The following is a 22,075-nucleotide window of genomic DNA, read 5'->3' on the forward strand; positions in this document are numbered from 1 at the left end:
ATGATTTACCTGGTCTTCGACAGGATGTTACAATTATGATAGCCACAGCAGCAGCCACGCACCCACGCATCCACCCACCATATATGCAAATATTTGGCGAGTAGATATTGACGCGTATATATTTATAAGCGGATGGATCATTGAGTTTCGTTTCATTTCCGTTTGCCATTGAAAAGTGTTTTTCTTATTTCGTTTTTATTAATTTTGTTTCTGTGTTTGGTTTTGTTGTTGTTTTTTTTTTTTTCTTTGTTAGACAATCAAACAAATTAGACGCTATGCCTTATATGGGCCTTTAATAATAAAACTAGGCAAAAAACAAAAAAAAAAAAGAGAATTTATAAAAGACAGAGGGAGGAGAGAATAGATATAGAAACAAGATGGAAGATGGTAGCCAAAAGGGGAATTATTATGTATCGAATGGGGCGTCGGCATCAGTTGAAGATGAAGTATAATATCATTTATATATTATATATATATTATAGTTTCAATATGCATGTATATAGTATATATGGTATAGGGTAAGGGGTAAATATTAAAGTTAAAACTGAAACTGAAAACTGAAACCATGTCGTCAAAGGGAGTGGGGCCCGGACATCTGCTTATCTAGCCGGAACATGTGATCGTCGTCGTTGTGGCATCGGTTGGGGGGAGGGCATCGTATTGGCATCGCTGGGTTCGGTTCGTATCGATTCATGACCTCGGGGGCTTAATTAGCTTGCTGGTGGGTGGAGGCAATTTGCAGAAGCCAGCCGCATCGAATACGGGCAACAGTTCGCGCACACGCCCCGGTATCGAGCCATCGAGCATTCTTAAACAAAAAGATATAGACAGACAGACACAGATGAATGATCTTTCTAGGCGGATCATAAATGAATGGTGGATCGGTGGATACGTAGACCGAGACCTACCTCCGCTTGTAGTCAATCCTGGCGCCCTTCAGTGAGATATTGGCCTCAGTGGGAAAGAACGTGGCATCGTAGAAGTTGAGGCCATTCTGAAGCAGGACATTGTATTCGTCCATCGAGGCCAGAGTGATGCGTATGACGGCCGGCGGTAGCTCTCGGCGCTCTGGGCGCTCGGCCTTATCGATGGCATCACCCACAACGGAACCGCTCAAGCCGCCCAAGATCTTCGATCCGCCTGCAAGATAGATTGTGAATGGGAAAGGATTTCGTATGGGAATCGAATGGAATGGAATGGAATGGAGGAGTGGGGTGAATTTTGATCGAATGGGCTTCGAGTGTGTTATTTTGTTACCAATTTTGGAGAGTACATTACTTCGGAGGGCAGCAGCTCTGCGTAGGGTCTGCTCACCTTCCGCACTCTTCTCGGCACTGGCGGCGGCAGCGGCCGCGGCGGAGGAGGCATTGGCGTTGACATTGCTGCTGCTGCTGCTGCTGGAGGGGCTCGAGTAGATGTGCAGGCGCACCACCTCGACAACCGAATCGAACTTGTACATGGCATGACGGACATCCTCAACGGGCAGGTCCTCGGGCACATCCAGCACATAGAGCGTGAAGGTCTTGCGCGGCCGACATGGTATGGCAATCTAGAGATTGGGGTAAGGAAACGGTTCGGCTTCAGGCTTAGCATTACTTATTGCTTAATCGATTGTTCAGGCAAAGATGGGGACTCTAATTTCGACACTCATAATTCGATTATTCGAGATTATTTCCCATTTTCCAACCCATCAATACTCACGCTGCGCGAAAACGATTGCTGCAAAAATGTTGGAAATGGAAAATTTGCATTTTTCACTTGTCTGATGGAGATGGATGGGGGAAGGGGGGGTGTTCTTTGGGGGAATGCATATGGAGAGAGATGGGTGTGTGGGTGGTTGGGTGGTTGGATGGTGCGCGCTCACCTTGCGATAGAAGCGCGCTCCGGTGACCTTGTGGAAGCCCTTCTTGAACACCGCCTGGTAGTCATCTGGATGTGAGAATTTAAATAGAATTCCTGTAGCGGTTTTCGTCAGGCTGAAGCATCCCTTGAAGCTCATCTTCTCACAGATGAGGGCAGCCCGTTCCATGGATAGTTCATAGGAGGGTGTCAGTAGAAAGGCGCCTGTAAGTACGATGGGGTTTTAGTCGCAATCGGTGTTAGTCGGGTTACATGCGCTACGGTTACATGGGCTAGGGATTATGTCATTGTCACTAAACAGATGAACACTCAGTTCATCGCATGCAGGACACTCAACACACAACAGAAAACAAAAATAATAAAGAATAAGGAATAGATCGTTCCGAAAGGGGAAAACCACCTTTGGTTAGAAAATTATCCGGCGATGAGACCTCCGAGTCGGAATCATCCTCCCGCTTGTCGGCCCATTTCGGCTCCGAAGAGAGCTTGTGGGCGGCCATTTTGGTAACGATGCCCGTAGGACGCGGCCGTGGGTACTCATTCTTTTCGCACTCCAAGTCCGATGTGTTCCCGATGTTCCCAAAAGACATATTGCAGACCGACTACGATTCCGATTACAATTACGATTACGATTACGATAGCGACAGGGCAGCCGGGCAACAGCGACAGGCGACAGACGACAGACGATTATTTGGAGGCAACTGAAATGTTGAAACGCTTCCCAAGCGCTTTTATATGCTTCGATGGTTCCGCCGCCGGATCTTGACTCGCATCGCATCTTTGGCTTCTAGGTTTGGGCTTCGATCAGCGAAATGAAAGTCCCACACACACACACGCAGCCATGTGTATGGGTTATGCGATCACATCGGATGTGTCGTCTCTCAAATTGGAAGTTGGTCTTACAATTAGACGAACGACAGAACACATTATTGTCTGTTATTGATCCTCTCTCTCTCTGGCTTGGCGGGAGGAGTGGGCGTACAGTGCGATGCGATGCGATGCGATGCGATGCGTTGGGGTTCGCTTTTGGGTACGGTTCACTACGGATCGACTTGGATCGTATCGGATCTGGCCCAACGATTTGCAGGTTGACGCCATCGTCAAGATCACACACTGCGGCGCCAACTGTTGCGTAAAATTCAAGAACACTGCTGCCACTGCGACTGTGGCTGTGGCTCCCCCTCCTCCACCGCCGCTCCATACAATGGTGCCAAATTATATAACGCTTCAAACGGTGATCAAATTAATATGGTGATCCAGATCTCCGATGGCGATCAGATGGCGGGAAAAGGAGCCCAAAAAGTCCCTTGGGCTGGTTGCCCATCGATTTTAAGTGCAATTATTCACGGTAGTTGGCGGAAATTATCCGACCAATCGATAAGCAGATTCATATTCCATGGCACAGGCCTAAACGGACGGGTTTCATTCCTTCAGATGTTCACATGTTCTCATTATAATGTTTATGTTTAATTCTTCGTTCTTTTTGCAGGGTTTTCTATCAAGAATGATTCCACTTTACCGAAAGATATTCCTTCAAAAGCTTACATATACAAAATAATAGGAATATAAAGAATAGAACATTATACAGATGTTTCAAAAAGCGAATACCCAGGCAGAAAGGCAGTCCACCGACCGAGGTGCGCTGTCGCATGACGCTTAACACTTATTATCGAGCCATTCCCTTGCTCCAATTTCTCCTATTAGAAGGTACAAAAAATACACAGTGTGCTTGACGAGGCTCAGCGCTTCCTATAGATCAGATCCCTAATCTGCTTTAAAAAAAAAACGCCATTTGAAAAGTTATTCGCTTTAGTTTTATGTCATTTCATAATATGTGGTTTATTAATAAATTATTTTATTTAAATTAATTTTGTCAGTTTTTTTTTTGTCATTTTGAATATTTATAATATTTTTCGCATTTGCTTTTTGCATTTGTTTTGCCTTCCTTCGTTTCGTTTCGTGTCATTCGAACAAAATGATTTCCATCCATCGCTTAATAATATTATAATAGTACTCATAATAATAATCATCTACTAAGGTGTTTTGCATGGCAACTTTAATTTTGCTTTTCAATATTCATTTCATTTGATTTCGGTTCCGATGCGTTTCATTTAATTTCTTGTTTCCATATCCGTTTCCGATTTCCGTTTCTGTTTCTGTTTCGGCATTTATTTGATGGGGGATAAAATAAGGTACAAACGATCGGAAGGATCGGCATTAGCCAAACTGATGACAAGGATAAGAGGAATGATGATGGAACGGAAAAGCAAGCAAAGATTTGTTTTTCAGCTCCGATTTCAGCTCTTGCGGGGGATGCTTTTCCATTTGCAAATCGCAAAGTTTACAATTGCTATGTTTTATATATCTTGTATATATATATATATATAATCTTTATATGCTGTATATATATATATATATATATGGGTGTGTATATACTATATATAGTTATATAAGCATTTTGTGAAGATCACTCTTTGTGTGTGGTGTGGTGTATGGTGTGTGTGTGTGTGTGTGTGTGAGGGCAGGGTATACAATCTGATGAATCGTTTTCGTTCATTTTCTATATATTTTTTTTGTATTTTTCTGTGGAGTTTTCTTTTTGCTTGCTCAAAGGAGTAAAGGAAAGGAAATCATATATCACTAGCTCTTAAAAGACATGCGCTGCTGCCAATAACAACAATAAGAATCGAGTAATCGTTAATCTGTACCATTTATCGTTAATCTTTATCGTTTTATCATTTATCGTTATCTGGGGTAAGCACACATTTACATACTTACATACATACACATACACAACAACTACTTTAATAACCGATAGAAATGTTAACAATTATGCGGCGGATCGATCGATATACGATAAGTATATCGATACACTATACTATATGTGTATTAACACTCTTTGGAAGGAGTGGGGATTGTTTTGGGCGGTGCAAATCAGCTTTGGGAGGGCGTTGGGCGTGGGCGTGGGCGTGGGAGTTGGCATTGTATTGAAGCGGGGTCTCTGGGGATTTTGTGGTTGGCCAGGCAGGTGGGACATTCATAGAACTTACATGGCAAAATATCATATACATATATGTACTATATTGTATACACATATATATATTACGTACTTAATTTGTTGTTTAACTTGTTATCCATTTCCAAATTGCTTTAATCGTATGTTTTCCGTATTGTTTGTGGTATAATTCGAAGCGAATTTACCTCTCGTACACACACATATACCATATATATATATACAATATATATGTATATAGCAGATCCTATATGTATGTAGCCTAGATTTTTTAATTAGATATTTTTTCCCATTTTTTGCAAAAAGCAGCGTAAACAATTTTTGTGATTTTTCTCTCCTTTTTCCTCGGTTTTCTATATATATATATATGTATATGTTGTTTTTTTTTTGCTCGATATTTATTTAATTAATTTAATTTTTGTATTTCTTGTGTTTGGTTTTTGTTTTGTTTTTTTATAAGTTTATTTTGCATTACACTTAGCGGGCGCCTGGATGCCATATAATAGATTATTATAAACTATATAATGTGATGATTTTCCACGATTAATTGGGATACAATACAGTACAGTACAGTACAGTACAAAAGAAGAGAATACAATAAACAAAGATGAACAGAAATCTCTTTCGTTTCACATGGTTGTAGTATATTTCTAATGTTTCATGTTTCAGTGTGCACTTGGATAATACATACAAAATACATACAATACAGCTTAGGCATAAGGGGCCGTAGGGACGTGGTTAAAAGCTGATTTCTGACTATATATATAAAACTATCAGTGTGTGAGTGTGTGTTGTGTACTGTGTGTGGGTGTGGGTGTGTGGTGAGGTGACCAAACCTAAATTAAAAGCCTTAAAAAATGACTAGAGAACATCATCCATCCATCATCTAACATCTGGTGTGTCTTACTAAACAATATAATAATATACTATATATATATGTAAACTCGTATATAGGTATAGGCTGTATATAGATACAAAAAATAAGAAAAAACATGGTATATTAAGTCTTTGCATTGGAATCGTCAAACATATAGATACGATACGGTTACAGATATAAACAGATCCGCGAAAACAGCGAATCGAAGCCAAGCATTTTTCTAGATATATGTATAGTACTCGTAAGAAGTGTGTGTCTGTGTGTTTCCTAGCCTCTCCTATCTCCTATCCTATCCTATCCCTACTCTCTCTCTCTCTTTATGGCTTTCCTTTTGTGAAATTTTACTAGAAATGTGTGTACTAAGACTACATTTTGGAGGGAGGTTCTTCTAACAAGCAGTTCTACTCGTAACTGGAGGCTTGTGCTAAGCTCGGGGCATGCCACAACTGTTCGATTGCGTTCCCATTGATTGACTTTACTGTACATGTGTGTATCTGTATCTGTATATATATATATATATATGTATATATAGAACTGTGTATATGGCACTGGTAAATGCTGGAAGCTTCAATATGCCTAAATCTCTCACGTTTACCCAATATAATGCCCAATGATGGCAGTAGTGCAGCTTGACTGGGAGAGTGTCAGGTTATCTGGGTGTGGTGTGGTAGGAGCAGGACTAGGACTAGGACTATGAGCAGGAACTAGAGATGTTCCAGCCATACATATACATCCATACAATTCAAGTATGGGAGGGACATTGACAAACAATTGCAACTAATTTCTATATGCTAATGATATTACAAGTCAAAATCAATTTCGATTGTGTCGGGAGTTCTTTTTCAGTCCTTTTCGATTGATAGAGAGCAACTGAGGATTAATATTATGGGTGTACAGTGCGTTTCGGTGCTGGAAGTCAGCTTAGCAACGGCGAATTACTAGAATAATACTAGACCTAGTTTTCTGGCAAACTTCGCTGACTTCAACAGTAGAACCTTTCAGATTAATCAGTTTTCGAATAGAGATATATTTTTGGTAAGATTTTATCTCAATTTGAACTCTCTTTCGCCCTACAATGTTGGATCACCGCCCGAAATGTGTCTTATTGCCGCCGAAACGCACTGTGAATTCCCCATATTTTATGTACATTAAGTGCAATAATTGTCCAAAAGTCTACAAATTGGTTATAAATAATGTGTGGTGTGTTTTTTGTGTGTGTGTCTGTGTGTGCTTTTGTGTGCTACAAAAAATCAGATAAACTGCTTAAATTTCATATTGTTACACTTTTTGCTTTTGTTTGTTTTACACCTGTTTTGCTTTTGGTTTTGGTTTTCCCATTTATCATTTCATTTCAGCTTAGTTTTTTTGTTTTTTTTTTTTTGGACGGAACAATTTACAACATATGATTATGAAACAATGAAGTGTGTGTGTGTGTGTGTGTGTGGTTCAACAGAAGGTGTGTGGAACACAAGAACATAATACTTAGATGGCCTCTAAACTATAAACTAAAGATGTGACACTGTGAACATGCATTTAATAAATATATATATATCTAACATATACTGTATATAGAATTAGTTGTGGTACATATAGTTGTGTGAACAGATCTTACAACGAAATTGAACAGACTTAAACAGCAGATGACAGATGAAAGAAGACAAAAGACAGACAGAAATAAAACTAGATATGTAAGAATAGATTATGTCTATGATCTATGATTTGCTAATGGAATGAAGTAGCTTTTCGGGTGCTATGATATATGTGTGTATGTATATCCGTATATCCGAATACATCAATATGCGTGTGGGGGGCGTGGATAAACGAATAGATACAGTTGCAGGATTCAGTTACACATAGATACAAAGATATACACGTATGCGTACGTATAAAGAGAGCGCGTGAATGAATATATATATTTAGTATATATGTCTAGATATATTCGCGATTATGCATATATATACTCGTAGGCATTGTGTGTTTGTGTGTGTGTAATTTTGCTATTCAAAATATGGTTTAGGGCTCTCAGTTTATCAGCTTTTCAGTTTCTTGTTTGAATTTTGCACTTGGTAATAAATACAATAATCGTAATCGTAATCGTAATCAATAATAATGGCAATAATAATAATAGAATAATAATAATAATAAATATTTGCTCGTATGCTCTAAATATTGGTAAATTTGTTAGATAAAGCTTGGATCGCTCAGTAATATCATATAATATTTGGTTACACATTTCCCCATCCATATGTTTTTTCGTTTCGTTTCGTTTCGCTTCGTTCGTTTTCATTCTTTAATGCATTGAATCGATCAAATAAAGCTCATAAGCGTCTATATATCCATTTTTTGTTTGTGTGAGTGTGTGTGTGTGTGTGTGTGGTTTTTTTCGATTTAGTTTAAGATTTATGATTGGTATTTTTAGGTGATAAAGCAATGGGTTTTTGTTTTCATAGCTCCGTTTCGTTTCACGGATAATGCTTGTCCGGTTTTTGTATTGTAGCTTTTACTTTAAATTGTTTGTTTTGTGTTTTGTTTGTTGTTGTTGCTGTTTTGTTAGCGCGCACTTTATATAATCATAAATATATATTCATATTTATCGTGTACATATATGTATATTATTCAGTTTTTAAGTTCTAGCGACTTTTGGGAGCGGTGCCCGGCACATTTTGTGGAAACTTCTCTCTCTCTCTCTCTGTCTCTCTTATTATATCTCTCTCACTCTCTCCCTTTCTATCTTATGGCACACACACAAAAGAGAGAGACTTTCTTTTGATGATTCGACGAGAAGTATTACAATTTGTAGGATATGCAATCGGGGTACCGAGAGATCGAGTTACTTATGTGTGAGAACTAAAGCAGCGATGGGATATGGCAATTATCTAGATGCTGAAGCGGAGAGAAAAAATGGCGTTTTGTTTTTTTTTGTTGTTTTTTTGTTTTGTTTTGGATTAAGCTATGCTTTTGATGGCTGATCCTTAACTACATCGTATATATACTTATATACGGAGGGGGGAGGGGCAGGGTATGCTGCATCCATGAGTTATGTGCATATACCAAATGTGTCCGTCTGTGTGTGTGTGTTTTTGTGTGTCTGTGTGTTTTTCGCCGATTGTGTCAAGCACGCGCTCCTCGAGATACATTTTGGATTTGTATCTCCACATAACATACAAACATATAGTATATATGTATATATATATATATGCTTTAAATATGAACTTAGCCTAGCAATAAATATGGTTTTTGTTTTTGTTGTTGCTTGCACTGCTCCTCGTACTCCTCCTCCCATTGCATCCAATGCTGCTGCTGGCTACCCTCCTTCCACATTCCTCGTTCAGTTTCGTTTCCGACTTGGTTTCCATTTCAGCATTGGATATGCCACATAGCCCTGGGCTGGGGTTGGGTTCCTCCATTAAGAAAAAGGTATTGCTAGAATTGCGTTCAGATGCCGTTTGTGTGTTGCTTGTCCCTAGAACTGCCTGCTCTCGATATTCAGCGCTCCGTCATAGGCATCGAATGCAGTGGTTGCCGCCGCCGCCGCCGCTGCAGCAGCAGCATCAGCACCGATCTCCACATTCTCCTCCTGTGGCAATGGCGATATTGTTTTGCTGGTTGTTGGTGTAGTTGTTGCTGTTGATGCTACCAGCTCATCGAGCATTTGCATCTGTTTGCGTGTAGGCGTTGTCATGGGTGTGGCCACATTCTGATATTGCTGATGGAACGTTGACAATATTTCGCGAATTTTAGCAATGATCTCTTGCACTCAGGCATTTGATTCCTGCGAATTAGGGATCATCATAGTACATCAGAACGGAGCATCCCCAGAGGCTACCTTCCCCTTGTACTCACCTTTAAATTATCAAAGTAATGCATGATCTGTTCGTAGTCCATATCGAGATCATCCAGACCCAAACGCTCACCGGGTGTCTCTGTATCATCGACGGTGGCCGAGAACATCGGATTTCCCACGACTGTGGCACGCTTAACGCGCGATGATTTTGTTGTTGGCACCGGCACCGGCACATGACTGATGGCACTGCCACTGACACTGGCAGACGATGGTAGCCGCATTATCTCATCGCTGCCATTCGAATTGGCCGCATCCCCAGTGCTGCTAACCATGCTGTGGTTATCTATACAAAAAGAAATACTTAACATAAGGAAGGGTCTGCTTTTCCTCTCCCCTTTTGAAATGGTTTACCCTTGGCTTTCTGTACCGCTGCTGCCGCTGCTGCTGCTACTGCTGCTGCTTTGGTTACTCTCTTTGGTGTCAGCGAATCGAATTGAAATGCATTCTTCTGATGTGGATTTGTGTACTCCACTAGCTTCTCAGCGTTGTGCAGTTCTTCGTGGTGTTGCTGCTGCTGCTGTTGCTTGATTTTATTGTGTGCCGCCTTGATGATGGCACCTGCTGGCTCCTGGCTAAAATTGTGGCTATGGCTATGGCTATGACTGCGCTGATGTTGCGGACGTTCCAGTGGCTGCAGTTTCTGTTGCTGTTGCTGTTTATTGGTGTTGTTATTATCGCTGGCATTGCTAATGCCAGTGCTGCTGCCACTGCTGTTGTTGTTATTATTATTATTGTTGATGATGCTGCTGCTCTGCAAATGCTCCCGTTTATAGAGCTGACTATGCCGTTTATTGGCCACCTCCTGGGATAACATAAATCGCGATGATATATTATGATTCGATGCCCACAAATCAGGTATTCTCTGTCCATCTTACCTTCACTGGAACTGGTGCCGGAGCTACTGCTACAGCTGCTGCTGCTGGTGGCTGGACGATCGGCAGACACGCTCTGGCCCCAACATTCCTATGCGGCGGCACTGGCGGTTTATAGTCCAGGGCTCCTCCGGGAAGCTCCTTACGCTCATTGGCCAAATAGCTAAAAAAAATCATGAAAGGGAAAAGGATTAGGATGCTTGATTCAAAGAATTGAAGAGCTCAAGCACTCACTGATCTGCATGCTGTTTATTCAAATTGGAGGCCGGCACAATATGCGTTTGCAGCTTGGGCTGCTGATCAAAGGAGCTGACGCGACGTCCGTTGTCGTAGTTGATGATCGGATTGCTAGTGATGCGCATGCGGGAATCTACAGAGACAAATATCATTAGTTGAAGGAGCTATGCACTCCACAGATACAGATCTTACCGCGTGCATTCAAGTGTGTATTCGTTTCTGCCACCACCGACTGCCGATCAATGGTGGAGCGTCCCAGCCAGACCCAGTCATGGGCGTTTGTGGTGGACTCCTTGAGGCGTACATCGCGGAAACCACCGCCAGATATGCCCCCGCCTCCGCCTCCGCCACTGCCCTTGCCCATCGACAATGGATCCAGACCGGATTCAATCAATGCCGGTCGGAATTTGGATGCATAGACCACGCACGAAATCACAAACACAATGATGGCGAAGCAGAAGGCCGTTAGAAGGACATACATGCCCAGCTCCATGGAGGACATGGTGCCAGTGCCACCCTTGCCGTTGAAATGATTCTTATGCGAGGCCTGAATGCTGCCGCTGCCGCGATGCTGTCGGGCCTGGACAGTGGGCTCATACTGCTGGCTAGAGTCCCGCAAAGGTATTCCAACTGCCGGAGGAAAAGAATGACTGAAATTTTAATTTGTTTTCAAAGAAAATCCTGGATGAAGACGCACCAATAATGTCCGCTAGGTCGCCTGCCGTTTGACGGAAATTCTTGCGCTCGCCACGGCCCACAGTGCCATCGTTTTGTATGGCCTCCTGCTTGCTGACAATATCCACATTGTTGAAGTCCACCTCAATGGAGGCCAAGGCACTGGCCAGCGGTGCCACATTCGATTTGTTCTGCTTGCCGGTGCCCAGAGTGCTCCTGCGCGTGCGGCACTCCTCGGAAAGCAGGAGAGTGACACGCAGCAGATTGCCATTGCCCTCGCCCACAGCAATCACACGGGGATGGTGGGAGGCCAGCATGGGAGCAAAGGCCACCACCTCAGTATCGAGACTCTCCACCAGCAGGAAGTAGTCCTCCACAGCAATGTCCCTGTGCAAACAGGAAAACAATATGAGTTTGAATCCTCAATGGTGGGTCTTATTCCCTGTCGCATACCTCAAGGGGGTCTTGGAGCCGTCATTGAACTCCAGATCGATGTCGAGCAGCCCCTCCTGATACTGGGCCGTCAGCTTGTGGGTGACCGAGGTCTCCGCCAGGTAGCCATTCTCGATGGTATTGTCCGGCGTGATCGTTAGCTGCAGCCCCGAAATCACGCGGACAATCAGCTTCGAGAGATTCACCTTGTCGCTGCCAACACGGATCTCCTTGGTGCCGATGACGCGGCCCGTGATGGGCGATAGAACCTGCACATCGGTGCGACCCATGGACTTGCCCTGCAGTATGCGACCCTTGAGCGAGGCAATCTTGGGATCGGCTACGCGTAGCAGTGGCTGCACGAGATCCGTGACCCGCAGACCCGTTCGCCGTGAGATGAAGTAACTGGTGCGTCCAGAGTTCTGTCTCGGGACAAAGGATAGGGATAAAGATGGCGTCAGGGATACAGTGGGCGGCCAGCACTCACCTGATCGACGGCCAGGAACTTGGCATAGACCTCCACGGGACTCTGCTGGTAGCGTGCCCGACAGATGGTCTTGTCTGCCCCAAGATTGTTGTAATAATTGCTGCCATGCTGCCCCTGGCTTTGGCCCCACACATACGAGCGCTTCTTCCTGCGACGCGATTGTTTATTGTGTCTTAAAAGAAGAGAGAAGGATTAGCAGGAGCAGAAGCAGGAGCAGGAGCAGGATGATTAGTATAATACTCACAGATAATGATTATCATCCGTCACTTTCCAGCCCTTGATCTGGGACAAACGATAGTCTGATATGTAGACCTCCAGCGGGAATTCTGGCATCCAAACAATGAACTTTGCAATGCCCACATATGTGCCGTATTTGACAATAACCGAGGCGTTCGAGGAGCCACGCTGCTCAGAGCCATCCACATAGACAGAGCTGCAGGAGGAGGAAACCTAGGGAGCAGAAAATACGGCAATCAATAAAGGGGTCTTGCTTTTAGCCCCCTTTGTATCCGAACCTTAATCACACTCTCATCCTCCGCATGGCAGGAACTCTGGAGCGTCACATCGGCCACCTTGCCTGCCTGGGAGACAATGAACACCTTCATGGCCTGGGCCACCTGCCGTCCGGTTAGAACGGCCGTGTTCATCACCTCCCAGATCTTGGCCATTGGCAGCACTGCCTGGATGTCATCCTTGTTGATCTCCAGCTTGGCAATCAGTCGCTTCTTTGTGTCGTCTGTGGCAATCAGTTCGCTGGAGTCCTTGTCCTTGGGCGTGTCATAGACATGGGTCACAGACCACACGATCTTGCCGCCATCCACAATGTCGTTGGTGTCCTCGGCCACCTCCAGCAGCCAGGAGAAGACCTCGAACGATTCGTTGGTGAGATTCCCAGCCATGGCGGACTCCATGCTGGATTCCTGCTCCTTCCGGAAGGCCGTGACCCGTGCGGTGGTATGTTTGGGGTTCTCCTTCTCAATCGATACGCTCCACTGGTCGGTGGAGGCGGTGGCTCCCATGATCCTTAGCCCAGCCTTGACCCGCGCCCGCACCGTGAAGGCGGCCACCCGCTGATCCACATACTGGTGCAGAAAGACGGGGACATGGAGCTTGGACATGGGATAGAGCGGATGCTGGGGCAGCAGGAAGGTGACCGAGTCGTCGGCCCGCAGCTCCTTGAACGGCGTCTTGGCGGGCATCAGCGGCACCTGGGCGAATGTGGTAAGGGGCTGGATCTGTACTTTCGGCTCGCACTGCTCCGGATTGCGCAGCGGTGGCTCAAAGACGCTGTACGAGACCTGCGCATAGCGTTGCGGTACCTTGGGCGGCAGTGCTGGGGCGTTGTCCTTGCGCTGGGGCGCCGGAATCGCTGGCCACCAGCTGAGGGGCACCACCACCTCGGCCACACACACCCCATCCTCGCCCTCGGGCATGCAGCGGCCCTTCAGCGGCTGTTCCGTGCCCATGGCCACGTGCAGCAGGACGCAGACCTTCTGGCGCTGCAGATGACCACCAGGATCGGCGCCAGCATGGAAGAGAACACGCAGCACGGGCGAGTCCTGCGATACGCTCGCCCTGACCAAATGCGCCGAGATATCCAGATGCATGTTCGGTTGCTGCAGCTCCAGCAGCGTGGCGGTGGAGTTCTGCAAGCGTTGGAGGAGTTCTCTCATCAGTAAGATGATGCACTGCATCCCGTTCTGGTGTACTTACGCTCATGTAGTCTCCTCCTCCCTGGTTGTTGTTGTTGTTCTGGTTGTTGTTGTCCATTGTATCCGGTACAATGTAGCGGGCCGGGACTGTCTGCTTGGTGGAGAATGGGCCATAGCTGGCGCGTATGGACACCGGCTGTGTGGTCTCCACCACCGTGAAGCGATCCAGCGAGAGCACCGAATCGTACGAGGAGCGCGCCTTCAGTGGCGGCGATGACGATGTCTGCTGTATGTTTGCTATTTCCGGCGTCACAGGTGGTTGGCGGGCGTGCTTCAGGAAGAATCCGCTATCTGGTGCCTCAAAGTGCACCTCCACAGAGTCTATAGAGGGGCGAAGGGAGGCGGTTGATTATAGATAGATAGGGGTATAAGGCAGGGTTGTGTGGCGGATAAGTGGGGCGGGGTGCACTACTAGTTCTAGAATTTCGAATTTCTGTTGAAACTTACATGCAATGGACACCAGCATCGTTATCACCAGGCAGAACTTCATGATGATGATGGGATGTGCAGGAGGCGGCCTCCTATTTCAGTTTTTAGTTTTCAATTTCCAATTGATTTTACCCCGAGATCCGATTCCGATTCCGATACCGCGATGTACGTACTTGTATTTGTGTAATTCGTTTATTATCTATTTGTATGCCCGGTATATACTCAAAGAGTGTAGGGATATATTTTTTTTATTTTTCTACTACGCCACAGCCCCTACGGCCATTCACAATTGTTTCTTTTTTTTTTGTATTACCGTTACAAGTGTTGATTGGAGGAAAAAAATGTTTTCTTTTATTTATTTTTTTTGGTATATTCCACTCCCGGTCGACGGGGTGGGGGGGCGGGATTTAGTTGAAACGGGGCGGGGATTCTTGCCAATTATCGAGCACTTTTCGTTGTTGTCCCTACTACCACTTCTCGGTCGTTGTTTTGTCCTTTTTCGCTCTGCCAGCAATGAAATCCACAGCACATCCTTTATTGATTCTTTCAGTGTGCTACACACACACACATGCAGATGCCCGCACTGCCATAGTAGCCTGGCTGGGTCGCACACAGCACACACACATACACACCTACACACGAGCTCTCACGCACTCACGCACACCACTTCATACAGTTACTCTGTAGTATAGACACATCTTCGTAGCACGGAAATCTTTGGTTTCCTTTTTGTGGAGCTGGGGAGCACAAAGTGTGTGTATGGTGGCCTTCGCTGGGGCCTATGCACTTCTGGGAATCCTGTACTTTCCGAAATACATGTAGTCACTGGCCTTAGCACTGTTCAATTAACGCTTTAATACATCGTTTTTCTTGGTTGGGTTTTATTTTTTAACACAAATATCGAACATTTCCAAACACCTTCGACCAGTTTGCAGTGTGCTTGTGTGGGTGGGGGGTGGGAAAATTGTGCAGTGTAGAGCTGGGAAACCATCGATGTGAACATCGATGTTTTTTTTCCCAAAATCATCGGGAACAGGATTCGAATGCCATTGCAGATGGTAATAACATATATGGGGTAGACCGAAAAAAATCCTATTCATTGGATATATAGGTGCATAAATGCGGGAAATAGAAAAGGAAAGGAAAAACTCTTAATTTCTATCTACAAAATAGAACCGCGAAAATCGCGCTTTAAAAATGCATGTTTTGGTATTTCTCTTGGAGTTTTGGTATTTTAACGGAAACATCGGCTAAAACACGCAAGTCGCATAAAAATATCGACCTTGTGCATCGCTAAAATTTAACATCCTTAATACATTTGTCATCTTCGGGGTGACCCTTTAGGGCTCACGCACACTATAGCTGAAAGCGGAGCTGAAATCGGCGCTGAAATCGGAGCTGAAAGCTCAGCTGATCTGAGAGCTTTTTTCAGGCAGAATCAGCTTGCAGGTGCGTACATTGTCGGCTGATCTGATTGCTGAAAGCTAAAAGCCACTGCGAATTAATATTACATTTTTCAATTATTATTTATTTTGTATAATAATAAACATTGTTATGTCTTTCGAGCGTTTACTGTACTTGGGGACATAGTATATTATATTTATTATTGACATATGAAAATGGTAATAATAAAACTTTTTTGCCCAATTTATCGCCTTCCAGAAATTATAGAAATAAAACTATTATTCAAATATGTGCGCGAGCCCTTACGGTGTATAATATACTTTCAGGTATTTTGACGTCGAAAAGTGTATTTTTAAAGGTATATTTAAGAACAAAGACTATAGAAACATCCACACGAAGGTTCTTTAAAATTCCACTTTGGCGCACACTTTAGTCGATAAAACGATCGATAAGTGCTCTCCCCTGCGACGAAAAAATGAGTCGTAATTTGAATGGGCTATAAAAAGGGGTATGGACAACCCGCGAAAACAACCAAGGCAAGATCCGTACAAACTCTCACCTCACCGATCTTTTCTTCAAGGTATATTGGGCAAGTAGGGTGGATTTCACCTGGCATGCGTTGCATTTTCTGAGCCTTTTGCCCATTGTCCACACCCTCTTTTTCCTTCCGTTATGTAGCAAATCTGTAGTAACCGTGTAAAGTGTAGAATTTTTTTTCATAAAAAAAGACGCCAGCCAAAGAAATGTGAAAATTGAACAAAACAGCCCCACGGTAAGCAGCAGTTCGCACCTCTGAAGCCCCCAAGTCCGCAACAAACAAAAAAGGCAGAACGAAAGAGTACAGCTCAAAACCAGACAGGATAGCAGCTGTGAGTATTAACCAAAAATAAAGGCAATAAACCGCGAAACGACAGCCACACAAAGGGTGCTACGCGCTACTCTCCCCCCGAAAAGGGCGTGTGTATGAGTCAGAGTCGGCAGAGGCCGTGTCTCAAAAGAAAACAATAATTTGTCATGCCTCTTTGCATATGTATGTGTGGGCTTTTACATCGAAATTGATAAAAAAGATTTGCTGATCAGATGGTGCTCTCTGCCATTTTAAACAAATTTTCAAGTGGCCCCAAAAACGCCAACAAGTCAGCCCCCAAGAGGCAGATCTTGGCGACGGCTTCAGCTGCTGTCTGTTTTTGTGCCTTTTTTAGGCATTTAATTGAACTGTGGATGCAGTCTGTGTGGAAGTGTGAGTGTGTGCTTGAGAATGTTTTCATTGAGCTATATTTGTTGTTGCTTGAAATACCCTTGCGGAAAACAGTATTATTATGTTGACAGAATATTTGTAACGCATCGAAAGAAGCATATCAAAAATCATATAGATCATTGGCTTGGACATGCCACTTTCTGATGATTTTGCAGTAATGTCTTTTCAAGTAACCGTTTCAAGTTTCCGTTATCCCACATACTGAGCGATCGATTTGAAAGAGTATCAAAAGCTTCGCCTCCCGAAGCTTGTTTTCTCGCTCTCTTTCTGAAAACCGCAGTTCAACAGCATTGATAAACACTCACACATGAACACACGGGAACATACACACTGCTGCTATCTCGCTCTTTTACGTTGACGTTGCTAGAGATCGCAGTTTGCGCGAGTGACTCAGGGTATGATATTATCAGGGTATGTGTGTTTGAGTGAGTGTTGACACAGTTTGGGGGAGCACGACGACGAAAAATCAGCTTCATCGGAATTTGTCGGGCTACAATACGTCTATATATAGCAATAAAACACGCACACAAATACACACACACACACACATAATATATTCACTCCACATTAATGGAATCTCCTCTGACTCGGTTAGGTCCACGCCACACATCACCGCATCACACACAGAGAGAGATCCACTCCACCAACAACGATGTCATCACGCAAAACCGCCGGTCGCCGTGCCACCACCAAGAAGCGCGCCCAGCGCGCCACCTCCAATGTCTTTGCAATGTTCGATCAGGCCCAGATCGCCGAATTCAAGGAGGCCTTCAACATGATCGACCAGAATCGCGATGGCTTCGTGGAGAAGGAGGATCTGCACGATATGCTTGCCTCGCTGGGCAAGAACCCCACCGATGACTACTTGGATGGGATGATGAACGAGGCACCCGGACCGATCAACTTCACCATGTTCCTCACTATGTTCGGTGAACGGCTGCAGGGCACCGATCCCGAGGATGTGATCAAGAATGCCTTTGGCTGCTTCGACGAGGAGAACATGAGTGTTCTGCCCGAGGATAGGCTACGCGAGCTGCTCACCACAATGGGCGATCGATTCACAGACGAAGATGTATGTACCCTGCTCCCCTCTCTGTATAATCGTGTCATTTTAATCTATGGTTCTCCCACAGGTGGACGAGATGTATCGGGAGGCGCCGATCAAGAATGGGCTGTTCGATTACCTCGAGTTCACGCGCATACTCAAGCACGGTGCCAAGGACAAGGATGAGCAGTAAATCCAGATACGCCAACAGCCAAGCGGCGTGCACCCAAGCTGCCTCTCCAATCCACTCCACTCCACTTCTCCACTCTAGCATGGAGCCTGTCCACAATTATCCAAATCCATTAAGAGTTTCATTTAACTTTATTTCCTTTTTTTTGTTTTTGTTTGTTCTCGCGCTCGTGGTGTCCTTCGATTCCTGTACTTAACTGTGCACTTAAATTAAACAACAAAAAACAAAACAAAAAAAACGAACTTAAAAATACGAAAAACTAGAGAAAAGCCAGCAAATGTTATGTACGATATTTTAGTGTGTGCGATGAAGAGCCTGAGATAACAACCAACGCCGTTTCCCCCAAGTTTTCATAAGTATTAACTCATTGAATATACATATACATATTACCTATATACAAATACATACTTATATACAAGAATGTGTGGCAATAAACCCAACGTTTGTTTTCCTAACGCACTCGCGTACTTTTATCTACCCAGAGACAGGCCAGACAAGACCGCACGCCCACGAATCGTTCTGTCCCGTCGTCACCATTTAGCCACTTGTTCAAACAGTAGCCCGAACATTGTGTTTCACCAACTTGTTATTTGATTAAAATCTAGCAACTATTATACGTGTCGCCCCCAAGATATAGCTGCACGAACAGATTATGTATGCATATAAGTTTCAAGATGGAATTGTAGAAGCTTTTTGAAGAGAACATGGATGGAAGATGGAAGAGTACAGATCGGATTGGATAAGGTGTTGTACAATGATTAAGGAACCACTATCTATAGAAAAAACATAAACATAAATGAAAATATGTAGAAATTAGGATAAAGAACGCTTAGATATACAACCCTTTATCAACGTCATGCACGCGCAATGTATGTTGTTTTTGTAGTACATATTTAAATATCCCAGGATCCTCCAGAAAGTACTCTCGATAAGTCTCCTTCATATTCAAAGGAGTTGTAATATATTTTTTGAAAATTGTATTATTTTAAAATATTCAGTTATTCAAAACGGCATTCACATTCTGTCTGGGATTGTGTGACAACGAGGGTGGGGCAAGGGAATATACAAATTTATCAAGATGCAACTATTAGCTAAGCGTATTCAGATATTAAAATATGTAAATTCTATGTACATTCAATGCATTAGGACTAAAAAAATATCTAGTAATGGCCTCTGCAGCAGCATCCAATGCGTACAAGTGTATAGACTGATTGGGGGATCAGTGGATTGGTGGCTTAGTCCACCTTCTTTGGCTGGGGCGCGGTGTCGAAGCGACGCTTTGATCTCGCCTGGTAGGCATCCTTCAGCTGATTGATCACATTGGCGAACAGTATGGTTCCGAAGAAGACCAGAATGGTGCCGATCCAGTGGTTGGCCGTGAATGGGTTGCGGAAATACAGAATGGAGAACAGAAGGGAGACAAACTTGCGCAGCGTCACCACCAGGGTGACGGTGAGTGAGGCGCACTCGGTGGTCAGCACGTAGACGGCGCTGATGCAGACATACTGCGTCACAACATTGCAGAGCAGGTAGAATAGCATCAGCGGGAACTTCCAGTTGAGGCCCAGGGCGCTCAGGACGGGGACAGCCACCGCCTCCGAGGCGACGGCTATGTTCAGGTGCTGCACAATGTTGCCGGCCATGAAGAGGAATCCGGGCAGCGGCAGCATGTGGGTGAAGAAGAGCGCCTCGCTGGGATGCTTGCCGTAGCGCTTGTAGATCACCTCCTGGTAGATGCCCATGTACGCGGTCACGAGCAGGGCGATCGTCAGCAGGGCAATGCCCACCGACCACCAGAAGAAGTCCGAGTATGAGGTGTCCACTCTCAGCGTATGGTGTGTGTTGTCCTTCACATCGCCGCTGGACACCAAAGTGCAGAGCACAATGCCCGCCGTGATCATCGCCACGGAGCTGTACTGCCGCAGGTTGTAGCGCTTCTTCAGCAGTATGATGCCCATGATCATGTTGGCCATCAGCGAACCACTGCGGAAGATCATGTGCAGCGGCATCGGTATGTTGAAGTTGAAGGCATAGTTGTTGCACACGTTCGCCCCGAAGAAGAGCAGCACTAGGATCACATAGTCCTTGAGAGCGATCTTCGGCTTCACCGTGAAGAACTTCGATGTGAATATCAGGCCCTCCAGCGCAATGAACAGGAACTGCGAGAACGTGATCAGATTGCCTGCCCCCGGATCTATCTGGATAATCAGCTCCAGGAAGACCACATTGCTGCAGCATCCGATGAACACGAATAGCATGCCCAGCAGGGCTTTCATGTTGAAGGCCATATCTCTGCAATAGCCAAAGGGAGATCGGTGGTGTGGTTGTTAGTTGATAGTTAACCAAAGCAGATCTCCCTCTCTCAATGTGCTTGCAGTTAACAACAAAATGATTGCCTGCGCCCCGCTCTCCCACTCCCTCGATATCAGGGGTCGGCACGCCGATACCCGATACTCGAAATACTCCATATAGGGGCATATTAGATTTGTGGTGAAATTGTATGTGCATAAGGCCCAGAAGGAAGCGTTTCCGACCCCAACAGCCGAGTCGATATAGCCATGTCGGTCTGTCCGTCTGTTTATCCCGATGAGTGCCTTTTTCTCAGAGACTATAAGGGCAAGAGCAACCAAATTTTGTATCCACACTCCTATGCTATCACACTTCGAACAACGCCTAAAAGTTCCACAGTCTATGGAGCATTTGTTTCAGTCTGCCGGGATCCTATTTTTTTCCTATGCTGCCGACTTTTGCTCTGCTATATTCTCCTGCCCACATTATGATATACTAAAGATTTGCGTTGTTGCAGAGAGTATTGTGATGAAAACTTTGAAGCCTCTCTCCGTCTGAAAGTTGTTTGCAGATCGGCATAAATGATCGACAAGAACGATGGATAAAATTAAGAACCTTGTTCCCCCTATGCTAATGGATTAAGAGGTATATTAACAGTCTCCACTAGAGACTTAACTGATAGTCTAGAGATAGGGAGAAGGAGAGGAGAGGAGACTCCCAGACGGTGTAGCCTTCAAGGGGAGCGAGTGCGCTCTCAGCGTTAGTCGGCAGATTTGGTGAGCGGCAATAATTGTCACGTTGCCGATAAAGCTAACGAGCTCTCGCGGAGCCTCAGGCTTTAGATGATTAAATGAAACACTTACCTACCTATCACTGTATTGATGCCGTAGGAAATGCTAGTTAGTCCGGTTGCTATTCGCTTGGGACAGATTTTGGACGAGGTTTCGTGCGTTCTGTTCTGAATGTAGGAACTTTAAGATTGATTATATCAGTTGGTGGGTATGTAAATATATTATAACATGCAAACAAGCTCTACGACACACACACACACACACACACATGCACACAGACATGAAGACACTCATGCACTCATGGTGGGAGACGGAGACCCACCTGGTTAATAACAATTGAGGCGCTCCCACTTACTCTCGCGCCACACACAAACAAAAGTGTTCTTGGAACTGGCGCGCGACCTTCACAATTCTGCTGCTGTTGCTGCTGACTATGGCTGCTGTTCGCGACTGCTGGCAGAACACATTTGAACTAATAAGTTATAGCTTATAGATAGGGGAAAAGGGGCGCCCAAATAGCCGCCAACAATAACTATCGAAATCTGTTTGATTTTCTTGTTTTTGTTTCAAGAAAAAACAGCTGAAGTACGTACAGAGTGACCAGCGCGGCAAAGACCGAACATTACCCAAAAAAGCTCAATGCGATGGGGGCTTTAAGCT

At 44.6% G+C, this 22,075-nt stretch overlaps 4 protein-coding genes across 10 annotated transcripts; 1 reads left to right on the forward strand and 3 right to left on the reverse strand.

Moving 5' to 3' along the window:
- Positions 1-192: 192 nt before the first annotated feature.
- On the reverse strand, positions 193-2,562 carry LOC108165351. Of its 5 annotated transcripts, none has more exons than XM_017301387.2 (6): positions 2,261-2,562; positions 1,865-2,064; positions 1,702-1,719; positions 1,258-1,549; positions 909-1,140; positions 193-808 (listed from the first exon to the last, which is right to left on the reverse strand). In XM_017301387.2, the coding sequence occupies exons 1-6, from the start codon at positions 2,448-2,450 to the stop codon at positions 691-693; spliced, it is 1,050 nt and encodes a 349-aa protein (XP_017156876.1). In that variant the 5' UTR covers positions 2,451-2,562; the 3' UTR covers positions 193-690. The 5 variants fall into 5 exon arrangements, with proteins under 5 accessions (XP_017156876.1, XP_017156906.1, XP_017156891.1 ...); XM_017301417.2 differs by having other exon boundaries at positions 1,315-1,549; positions 2,261-2,561; XM_017301402.2 differs by having other exon boundaries at positions 1,279-1,549; positions 2,261-2,561.
- Positions 2,563-7,099: 4,537 nt separating this feature from the next.
- LOC108159583 (transmembrane protein 132E) lies at positions 7,100-15,403 on the reverse strand. The gene is made up of 13 exons (XM_017293035.2): positions 14,457-15,403; positions 14,011-14,330; positions 12,813-13,943; positions 12,542-12,747; positions 12,298-12,469; positions 11,832-12,232; positions 11,401-11,765; positions 10,896-11,333; positions 10,701-10,836; positions 10,470-10,629; positions 9,946-10,396; positions 9,594-9,877; positions 7,100-9,522 (listed from the first exon to the last, which is right to left on the reverse strand). Exons 1-13 carry the CDS (start codon positions 14,497-14,499, stop codon positions 9,508-9,510), a joined length of 4,122 nt encoding a protein of 1,373 aa, XP_017148524.1. The 5' UTR covers positions 14,500-15,403; the 3' UTR covers positions 7,100-9,507.
- Positions 15,404-16,551: 1,148 nt separating this feature from the next.
- Positions 16,552-18,770, forward strand: LOC108164457 (myosin regulatory light chain sqh). The gene is made up of 3 exons (XM_017300180.2): positions 16,552-16,711; positions 17,696-18,172; positions 18,234-18,770. Exons 2-3 carry the CDS (start codon positions 17,753-17,755, stop codon positions 18,336-18,338), a joined length of 525 nt encoding a protein of 174 aa, XP_017155669.2. The 5' UTR covers positions 16,552-16,711; positions 17,696-17,752; the 3' UTR covers positions 18,339-18,770.
- LOC108164438 (UDP-xylose and UDP-N-acetylglucosamine transporter) lies at positions 18,614-21,992 on the reverse strand. Of its 3 annotated transcripts, none has more exons than XM_033390387.1 (2): positions 21,738-21,992; positions 18,614-20,627 (listed from the first exon to the last, which is right to left on the reverse strand). In XM_033390387.1, the coding sequence occupies exon 2, from the start codon at positions 20,621-20,623 to the stop codon at positions 19,571-19,573; it is 1,053 nt and encodes a 350-aa protein (XP_033246278.1). In that variant the 5' UTR covers positions 20,624-20,627; positions 21,738-21,992; the 3' UTR covers positions 18,614-19,570. The 3 variants fall into 3 exon arrangements, with proteins under 3 accessions (XP_033246278.1, XP_033246267.1, XP_033246271.1); XM_033390376.1 differs by lacking the exon at positions 21,738-21,992 and adding an exon at positions 21,492-21,581; XM_033390380.1 differs by lacking the exon at positions 21,738-21,992 and adding an exon at positions 21,488-21,572.
- Positions 21,993-22,075: the final 83 nt, after the last annotated feature.

Source organism: Drosophila miranda, chromosome XL, assembly GCF_003369915.1.
Source record: "Drosophila miranda strain MSH22 chromosome XL, D.miranda_PacBio2.1, whole genome shotgun sequence".
Taxonomy (NCBI): domain Eukaryota; kingdom Metazoa; phylum Arthropoda; class Insecta; order Diptera; family Drosophilidae; genus Drosophila; species Drosophila miranda.

Excerpts from the sequence above, each read along its gene's own strand:
- LOC108165351 (XM_017301387.2), bottom strand. The coding sequence starts at position 2,450 with ATGTCTTTTGGGAACATCGGGAACACATCGGACTTGGAGTGCGAAAAG. Across the intron at positions 2,065-2,260 it reads GGATAATTTTCTAACCAAAG|GCGCCTTTCTACTGACACCC; the intron begins GTGGTTTTCCCC and ends TCGTACTTACAG. Across the intron at positions 809-908 it reads AGGATTGACTACAAGCGGAG|AATGCTCGATGGCTCGATAC; the intron begins GTAGGTCTCGGT and ends TTTTTGTTTAAG.
- LOC108159583 (XM_017293035.2), bottom strand. The coding sequence starts at position 14,499 with ATGAAGTTCTGCCTGGTGATAACGATGCTGGTGTCCATTGCAT. Across the intron at positions 10,397-10,469 it reads CGGCACCAGTTCCAGTGAAG|GAGGTGGCCAATAAACGGCA; the intron begins GTAAGATGGACA and ends ATGTTATCCCAG. Across the intron at positions 9,878-9,945 it reads AGCGGTACAGAAAGCCAAGG|ATAACCACAGCATGGTTAGC; the intron begins GTAAACCATTTC and ends CTTTTTGTATAG.
- LOC108164457 (XM_017300180.2), top strand. The coding sequence starts at position 17,753 with ATGTCATCACGCAAAACCGCCGGTCGCCGTGCCACCACCAAGAAGCGC. Across the intron at positions 18,173-18,233 it reads ATCGATTCACAGACGAAGAT|GTGGACGAGATGTATCGGGA; the intron begins GTATGTACCCTG and ends GTTCTCCCACAG.
- LOC108164438 (XM_033390387.1), bottom strand. The coding sequence starts at position 20,623 with ATGGCCTTCAACATGAAAGCCCTGCTGGGCATGCTATTCGTGTTCATC.